Source organism: Portunus trituberculatus, chromosome 13 (assembly GCF_017591435.1).
Source record: "Portunus trituberculatus isolate SZX2019 chromosome 13, ASM1759143v1, whole genome shotgun sequence".
NCBI classification, from domain to species: Eukaryota; Metazoa; Arthropoda; class Malacostraca; order Decapoda; family Portunidae; genus Portunus; species Portunus trituberculatus.
In genome coordinates this window covers 9,119,959-9,129,958 of record NC_059267.1, presented here as the reverse complement: position 1 = coordinate 9,129,958, position 10,000 = coordinate 9,119,959, and the positions used below count along the sequence as shown (strand labels likewise).

The window sequence follows — 10,000 nt, the reverse complement described above, 5'->3', positions numbered from 1 at the left end:
CATGTCTGACCGCCTCTACCCCTCGTTGCACTGCTGAATCTGCTGGGCCCCTACACCCGCCCCCACCCGTGATCAGGTAGTGCTTATACGCTCTCTTGATAAAAGCAGAGGCTTCATCCACCCAGCCAAGGTGTCCAGGGCTGAGTGTGGATCAATATTTGCTAAAAAGAACATCGAACAAACCTTGACCATCACTGGAGGTGGCTGGGGAATCAAGTTTGAGGTGGTCAACCTTGAAAACCTAGAGCAGGCCCCAGAGTCAATGACCAGACTCGGGGAGTGGCCTGTGAAGTGTTGGGTGGCCGCCAACAATGATCCTACCTATGACTGGTAGGATTTACCCTGTCTCCCCTGAACTGACGAAAACTGACATAATGACACAAATAACTATCCTAGACGGCTGCCCCACTCACCTAGTTGATGCCTTACACCTCCCATATATATATATATATATATATATATATATATATATATATATATATATATATATATATATATATATATATATATATATATATATATATATATATATCGTGCCCAATAGCGATAATGGTACATTAACGTTAATGGAACTATATATATATATATATATATATATATATATATATATATATATATATATATATATATATATATATATATATATATATATATATATATATATATATATAGTGCATTAACGTTAATCAAACTATACGATTAGCCGTTACTGGGCAGGGCACCCTTGCCCATTAACGTTAATCAGTTGAGATTGCAGTGGTACCATCAGGAGGGAAAGATGAAGAAGTAAAGTTAATGGAGATGTTTTTGACCAGATGCCAGAAATCACATGGGAAGTTAGTTTGAAAGATTTTGACATTTTCTATTCATGAAGGAGTGTTGGGCAAGTTGAAGAACAGCCTTGGCATAATTCTGGGCAGAAATTAAGGTGCATGAGATTCAGGAGATGGAATGCTCAAGTATCTTTTGTCGGCAACCTCTCTCTCATGTATAGCACGAGAACAGGCTGTGTTAAAGGAAAGTTTAGAAGGTTTAGGTTGAGAAAAAGAATGAGGAATGTACGCTTCCATGTAGACACTATCACTTCCGTTATCTGTTCTCTAAAGTTAAACTCTTCTTTCAAACCTTTGCTAAAAACTCCACCTTAGATGATTCTGATTCAGGGCTTGTCCTTCCCTCTCCTAATCCCCCTGACTATTTCATGTGTTCTGATCTCTCTAAGAATTCTGATTGGGGAAGAAAAAGCCTAGTAGTGTTCAATGCCTCAAAAACTCAGTTCCTCCATCTACAAACTCGACACAACCTTCCAGACAACTATTCCCTCTTCTTTAATGACACTCAACTGTCTCCCTCTTCCACATTGAATATCCTCGGTCTGTCCTTTTACTCATAATCTTAACTGGAAACTTCACATCTCATCTCTCGCTAAAACAGCTTCTATGAAGTCAGGCGTTCTGAGGCGTCTCCGGCAGTTTTACTCGCTCCTCCAACTACTAACTCTGTAAAAGGGCTTTCTCCGTCCTTGTATGGAGTACTCTTCGCATATTTACGGCAGGTTCCACTCACACAATTGTATTAGACAGAGTGGAATGAAAAGCTTTTCTTCTCATCAACCACCTTCATCTGACTGACTGTCTTCCGTGTCTTTTTCACCGCCGAAATGTTGCATCTCTTTCTAACTTTTATCGCTATTTTCATGCTAACTTTCCTATTGATCTAACCAACTGCATGTCTCCTCTCCTCCTGCGACATCGCTGCACAAGGCTTTTTTCTTCCTTTCATTCCTTTTCTGTCCAAGTCTCTAATACAAGAGCTAACCAGTACTCTCAATCATTCATACCTTTCTCTGGTAAACCCTGGTACTCCCTGCCTGCTTCTGTATTTCCATCTTCCTACTACTTGACTTCTTTTAAGAGGGAGGTTTCAAGACTTTTGTTCTTCTCTTCTGGCTAATTCCTTTAAAATCTTTTATGGAACTTGCAGTTAAAATGGGCCTTTTATTATAATATTTTGTTGCCTTTGGCAAGTTTCCCTCTTTCATAAAAAAAAAACCAATATTGTATACGTACAGTAATGTTACAAGACATAGTAAGAAAATGGAGATTTAGGTACTTTAAAAGAGATATAGATAAGAATATATATATATATATATATATATATATATATATATATATATATATATATATATATATATATATATATATATATATATATATATATATATATATATATATATATATATATATATATATATATATATATATATATATATATATATATATATATATATATATATATATATATATATATATGCATAATTGATTGATGAAAGGAAATTATGGCACTGTTGGAACTTAGATCTTCTATCTTGGCTTACAGTCATACACAGTTATGCTGCCTACGCAAAGCACCTGAAAAAAACCCGCCAAACCGCAGAAACTAAATATTCCCGCCCACTTCGTTGAAAAACAGCGCAGTTTAACAGGAAAACCGTGGACCTGGCAACTCTCGGGGTGTGTTGAGTGAGAAACAAGCTCCTCCCTGCCTTATCTATGCTGGAGAGGTATGCCATATGTTGAAATCTACGGATGAAAAAAAAAAAGAGAAAATAAAATTTTACGTGAATACAAACATTCATTGATATTGTATATATTTGCGAGTCAGGCTATGACGTAACAGCATGGGCACCTTTAAAAATGGCTTCCGGAAGTGAATTGAATTTCAGTGAAAGAAAAAAAATCAAATGATAATTTAGTAAATCAAGGCCAGGTTGAGCGAAAAAACCGCAGACGCTAATTTTTTCTTAAATATTCAAGGAAAATTCCCAACGGTGGCTCTCCCTTTAAGACCCGTAACGATGACAGGGTGGTACCACTCACTTATCGATATTGATTGCTAAGTGACCTTGATAGCTTTCAGTTACAAACTTTCGATTCATAAGCATCTCATCTCTTACAGTGATCATAAGTATCCAGTCCCTGAAGACTTCAACAATACCGCCACGTAAATATATATTCAGTTGTAGTGTGTGTGTTTGTATGTGTGTGTGTGTGTGTGTGTGTGTGTGTGTGTGTGTGTGTGTGTGTGTGTGTGTGTGTGTGTGTGTGTGTGTGTGTAGACCCAAAGAACTGTAATTGTATTTGTCATTTATAGATTTTTCCTCTTCTTAGGCTTGAATTTCATGGAGAAAACTCTTTATGATGTTGCATGGTTCAGGGTGTGGCGCAGTGATATTGGCGGCGCTAATAGATGTGCATTTTGTGATTTGGAATTCTGTTGGGCAGTGCTACCATCGCTGCCACAACAGGTGAAAGGCAAGGGTCCCCTATCGAATGTCGACTCCGTGTGCTGTTGGTAAATTATTTTATAGGGTTGAACAAGGGTCAGGATGGTTACATGTACGAGTATTAATGTCTATGGATGATATGGTGCTTCTGTCCACTACACGAGAAGCCATGCTGACAAAGTTCAGGTTGCTTCAGGATTGATGTTTTAGTAATGCTATGAACGTGAATGCATTTAAGACATAATTTTTCGCTACTACTGTACTTGATACTGTACGATATCGTATGCCTTTTATTTTGGATAATCTAATATGAAGTGGTGTGACAAATACTCTTATTTAGAAAGTCCTTTCACTTGCTATGGAAATCCATCATCAGTATTCTTTAAACACGCGAGGATGAAAACATGCTATTTGTTGAATTTCATATCATTTGTTGATATGAACAGATATTCCATTTCAAGCAAGAAATTTATTTTGATGCGGCATTGACTAGTTATATTTCATACGGTTGTGAATTTTGGTTGATACCTGATTTAAGAGCTATTACCAAATTATACAATATGAATATGAAAGTACTGGCAACATGCAATGATATGGCTCCATGTAGCCCATCTTATCTGCCCTTGAACACCGATAACAAAGATAAGAACATAAGAACATAAGAAAGGAGGGAAGTTGCAAGAGGCCGCCAGGCCTATATGAGGCAGTCCCAGTGTGTTTAATCTACCTAATTCCATCTATCTTCCCCATCCATGAATTTATCTAACCTTCTTTTAAAGCTCCCTATTGACTCAGCCCTGACTACCTGCCCACTGAGACTGTTCCACTCATCAACCACTCTTTGAAAACCAGTTCCTTCCCATTTCCTTCCTAAACATGAATTTTTCAAGTTTAAACCCATTATTTCTGGTTCTGTCCCCGCTACTGATCCTAAGAACTACATTCATGTTCCCTTTGTTAAAACCCTTATACCACTTAAATACTTCTATCAAGTCTCCTCTTAACCTACGTCTCTCTAAGGAATGCAGACTAAGTTTTTTCAGTCTCTCTTCATAGGGTATATCCCTCATTCCCTGTATCCTTTTAGTTATCCTCCTTTGCACTGACTCCAATTGAGCTATGTCCTTCCTGTAATGTGGGGACCAGAATTGTACCGCATAGTCAAGATGTGGCCTGACCAGCGCCAAGTATTATTTTAGTATTACTTCGGGACTCCTGCTTTTAACACTTCTAAAGATGACATAGCAAGAGACCATAATTCCCTTATCAAAGTAATAATGTAATTACAGAACACATTTCAAGACACTTTTCATTCAGAGCAAGACGGTTTACGCAATCAAGTAAAAGTAAGGTAACCATGAAATTTATGGGAGTGAGAACCCCTACAATGAGAAATGGCGAGCAACACAGATGCAGAATGAGTAACTTATTGATTTTGTAATGAAATTTTGTGACCAATATTTTTCACTAATATTTCAACATACCTTCGATTCTTGGTGATGACTAAAAAATAAGTAATTACAGCATCCAATGCAATAATTCATTACACTCTCATATCACATTTACCGCATCCTATTTCCCACCATGGAATTTTTGCAATATCAATCAGGGCAATATATATATATATATATATATATATATATATATATATATATATATATATATATATATATATATATATATATATATATACCTTTGCAGTATCAAACTATGCCATACGTATTTATCTTTGCAACATTATCATTTGCAATATATTTGTCGTGCTTGCAAGTTGCACTATCTTGTTATGTACTTAATCTTCAATATTGCTTTTGTGGGTTCAAGGAAAAGCATTTAAGTTTTTTTTATAAACTTAATTGTATTATTTGCATACATTTACACCATATTATCCTCCGACAACTAAACACCACGAAAATTTGATCACTCTCGCGTCACTCAAATTCCACCATCAAATATCTCAGATTGGCACATTATACCTTGGACTCAGATCGCATTACACAATGGGAGAGGACCCGAACTATCAAGTTTTTCAGTGTTTGATGGCTTGTTTAATTCAGATGGGCAGCATCGTCTTTCAGTAGAAAGTAGTCGTCTTTAAACACTATAGTACGGTGCATCAATTGATTTGCTTTCACTCCTCCCAATTTTTTTCTCTGTTGTTTTATTATGGAATTTCTTTTATTTACTTAAGTTTATACGACTAACATCATTACATAGAACAAAATACAGTGGCCTGGTAAACCAAACCCTTTAAATTTTATACTTTAATGCAGCATAAAACCTTAACACACATTTCGTCTTGCCTCTCTAGAGGTTAATGGTTCACAAGGAAAGTGTAGAGCAATTCTTGTTAATTTTTCTTTATGAGAGAAAAGAAAATTTGCAGCCTAAACCGGAATAACACGAGGATGTTATAGTACTTTCATCACTGTTGTCCTTAAGCTGTATCTTGTCACAGCCTGAACATGGTATGCCTTTAGACTAATAATAACTCGTCAGGATAGCCACTGTCCATCACCTAACATGGTTAGGACCCTGTGACACCGAAAACGTCTATGTAGAAGAACGGTTTTGATTGAATATAGACAATCTCATTATCACAGTTTGATTTTTAAGTTACGAAAATAAACTAATTTACAAAGCTTCAAATGTCCATGGTTTATTGTAGTCTACTTCCTAGCCTAGGAGAGAAAAAATATCATTTTAACTTCGAGTTATCAGAGGGGTATTTGTGAAGCTCAAATGCCAGACGGCTCTAAAAGTTAAAGGACAACAGAGGCAAAAATTTCTTTATCCCTACCATGATTTATCTACCGTCATAAAAAACAGTTACATGTAAAAGTAACTTTATTCACGAGTTGGATAGTGAAAAAGCTTGGCAAGAAAATACAGCGTAAGAGAAAACATTTCTCCCATTTATGTATTTCCCTGATAAATGAAGGCAAAGTTGGCAAAACTGGAACTCTCATTTCATCTTTTTTGGCGTTTACAAACAATATAAGTGAAAGATTAGCACTGTCAGGCCTCTCTAGATATTGGATTCACATTGGGAATAGAAAATAAAAATCCGTTTTAAGTGTCAACTTCTCTTTTGGCAGAAATTTAAGGCTAAAAAATATTGAATAGTTCAACAGCGGATATCGAGCTCAGAGACGGTCCGTCAGCGGAGATGACATATTACTCATATTTGTTTGGATTTCATACGAGAAGGACCTTATCACGTCGCTATCTGCTGCCTGCTGTCACTCACACAGATACCATCGGTCACGTCATGCTACAGTGTCCCTGCTCCCACACACTGTGTGATGCGCTCCCACCTTGCTGTCCTGCTGGCGACTTTTTTTTTTTTTTTTTTTTAAGTGGGGTGAAAAAATAGATAGATAGCAAGCTAAAGAGAAAGTGGGTGGGAAGAGAAGGAGTGAAAGAAAGTAGGAGAAATATAGATTGTGGGTTTTCTTTATGTTCTGGCCTATAACGCCTGTAGGCATACTTTCTTTTTTTTATCTATACCATGTGGGCTTTTCACGGGAATTTATGGACTAAAGGGGGTACTTTTTTGGGGTACCTCCTATCTCAAAGCCCAGCCGCCAGGAAACCGTTGCCGCGAGTGAGGAAGCCCAACCTACACTCGGACCGTGGACAGGATTCGAACCCGTGTCCTTGGAGACCCCTCGGACCCCAAAGCACGCATGGTTCCACTGTACCACGGCGAAGTGTATGAGGGAAGCGCTACTCAGCTTCGGCCTATTAGTGGCGCAGGCATTTTTGTTTATAGTGGTACCCATATTAGGGCCCCATATCAACACTCAAGCGCATCTTTTGAACGTCTAACCGATCCCACGCTCATCACCTTATCTACTAAGGAAATTCATGACCACATTGCTATTATTTTCATTATTGTTACCGTTATAATTTTGTTTGTCAATTAATTTTTTTCATTCACTCGCTTATTCATACTTTGTCACTTATCACGTAGTGCACCGGCAGAAACACAGCTCTCCCTAACACACCAGACTCTGCTGCCTCAATATCGTGGGTGAGAGAGAGAAATAGTGCTTGAATTTGTGCTTTCCCATTGTACATTTTTGCTAAATCCCTATCATTACAGATTGCCGGTGCAGTGATAGTATTGGAGTTAAAGTTGTTCCAGTAGTTTGAGTTTTTGAGTTATTTTCATTGGATTTTAGGTATTTATTTTAGAAAAAAAATAGGTTACCAGTTTATATATAGGAATGGATTACTTTATAAAGCGGTTATAAGAGATAAATATATTATTATAGATCAAACAATTAGATAGGATTAGGTTTGGGTTTACAATAGAATAAAGGTAGAGATATGTTACAGTATAAGAGATCGGAATTCAGCCTGTTGTTGGAGTAATTCTTCATGTGTCCCGAGCATTCACCCAGTATTTGATCTCAGCTACTGCTGCGAAAGCACAATAATTATATTTTTTCACTACTCGCTTTCTCTCAGCAAGAGATGCAGTGCAATAACTTCTTCATGAGCACGTACCCAATCGTAAAATTACTATAATTAATAATACAGCACTTCTCACATCAGTATTACTAATATATCAGTGTCATTGTCCTTAAATCATAGACAAAGTATCATAATTCCTCAAATTAATATGGTGCCTACCTTATCATGATGTAGATCTTGTAATTGTTAGTATTTAGTGTTTTGCTGGGTTGGCAAATTCTGAATCACAGTATTAATTATTTTAGTTTTATGGGAATTCCAGTGAACGATACCTACAGTTATGAGGTTAGTTAGGTTAGGTGAATTACACTTGTTCATTAAGAGATTGTTGAACGGGACTTGTGGAATATTGCACAATAGAAAAAAGGCAAAGTACTTCATGAGAATGAGTAAGGTGTTACACTTCACTGATGTTATTGTACCAACTGTTCCACCTCATAGATATTATTATTCTGGCACGCTTCGCAGGTGTTACTCTGCTAACTTCCCATGGGTGTTATTCAAGCTATCACACTCCACTGGTGTAATTCTGCCAACTGTTACGCTCCATAGGTGATATACAAGGTGTCGCATTCCGTTATTTTCTATTTCTAGTCTATCTTATTCTGCCAACTGTTACAGTCATAGATATTATTTTACTGGCACATTCCACAGAAGTTCTTCTGTTAACTGTCCCACTTCCTATGGGTGTCATTCTGGTAAATATTTACAAGTCCTTCCTCCCTTTCATCACCAATCCCCTCACCAAGAAAAGCAAGCTTAGGGACATTTCCTTTCGCGTGAAAAAAAAAATAAATAAATAAATAATGATTTATCTTGGTAAACTATTACTTGTGTGATGTCATCTGCGTATATCATATTCAACTATATATGAGTGGAGATAGAATGTCATCTGTGTATAATTGTAGAGCGTTAGAAGAAGACTGTTTCATTATGGTGCTTCGCTATGTTTTCTAAATGGTTTCTAATTCTGTTGTTAATTTTCTTATTTCGAAAACCTTCCAGGAAACTTCTAAAAGGGATATCAGTGTATAGTTTATGGTGACAGTGGATGGTTTGCCGGGTTTTGGAATGAGTTCAAATATTGCATGTAAATAATTATGTAGGGGAAGTGACGTTGATGAAGACATGTTGAGGAGGTTTTTGAATAAAATGATTGAGTTGAAAGTTGAATGGGAGGCTCAGAAGTAATGTTTTGTTTATTCCATATTCTAAAAAAAAAAAAGAAAAAAAAAATACTACAATTTATTTTTCTTTCTTAAGGAGAGAATACAAAGTAGCATTGCAGACCACCAGAGGAAAAAAAAAAAATGTTAGCAGCTCCACGTTTGAACTGCGCCATCAGAGCGTGGTCAGCAGCAATAGGCACTGGTTTCCGTCGATCCACTGGTCTCCTACCGCCAATAAGGTAAGCCTTTTTTGAAGCCTAAATAACATGACCAGATTCCTAATTCGGATGCGAAAGATCTTTTACATAGTGAATGAATTATCTGAAGTATGGCAAATCATGTACTTTTATGTATAAAATTTATTTTATGTAACATAATAGCAGCCATTTTGCAATAATAAAAAAAGATAACTTAATTAAATGGCACTTTCTAAAGAGATGTCAATTACAAATTATGTCTTTCTTCTGAACCTATTTACAGCAAAATATAATATTGGTAATTATATTAGAATAGTTATAATAAAAGATAAGAATTGATGCAGTCCTAAGCAGTGTCTCCTATACAATGACAATGAGCAGCAGCACAACATGGCAGAAGGTCGTGACAGTGAGTGGATGCTCGTACTCACACTCCACCGTTGGTGCAACCATCTCTGCCGTTGACTTCCAGCCAGACGAAAAAATTCTAAAGGTTAGTTCTGACGGGAAAACACCCCTTTTCCCGGTAAACTAATATGTGAGTTGGCTTACCGCATTGCCACTCTGTACTAATAAATCCCATCATTAATGTACAGGTGCGATGGGCCAGTGGTGATGTTGACTCTTATCCCTATCTCTGGCTGCGAGATAACTGCCAGTGTACCAAATGCTTCCATCCAATGTCTCAGTCACGTCGTGTTATGCTGAAGGATCTCAGCCTTTCTCTTAACTGTAAAGACATCAAGGTCAGTTGCTTAATGAAGTGTTACTGTGTTTTTGTATATGCTATAGATCTATCTCATATCTAAAAGTGTAGATACGTAGACGTGGATATCAACGTTTTAAAATTGCAGATGCGGAAGAGG

At 36.9% G+C, this 10,000-nt stretch overlaps 1 protein-coding gene across 3 annotated transcripts in view; it reads left to right on the top strand.

The window, feature by feature from the left end:
* Positions 1 to 9,612, top strand: part of LOC123503143 (G-protein coupled receptor Mth2-like) — an 82,040-nt gene extending 72,428 nt beyond the window's left edge. The window contains exons 9-10 of one of the 3 annotated variants that reach the window (XM_045252647.1): positions 9,032 to 9,176; positions 9,516 to 9,612. In XM_045252647.1, coding sequence (XP_045108582.1) covers positions 9,032 to 9,176; positions 9,516 to 9,599 — 229 coding nt within the window. In that variant the 3' untranslated portion in view covers positions 9,600 to 9,612. Of the gene's footprint in view, positions 1 to 9,031; positions 9,177 to 9,417 lie in introns of all 3 variants that reach the window. The other 2 variants (XM_045252646.1, XM_045252648.1) reach the window with 2 other exon arrangements.
* The last annotated feature ends 388 nt before the right edge of the window (positions 9,613 to 10,000 follow it).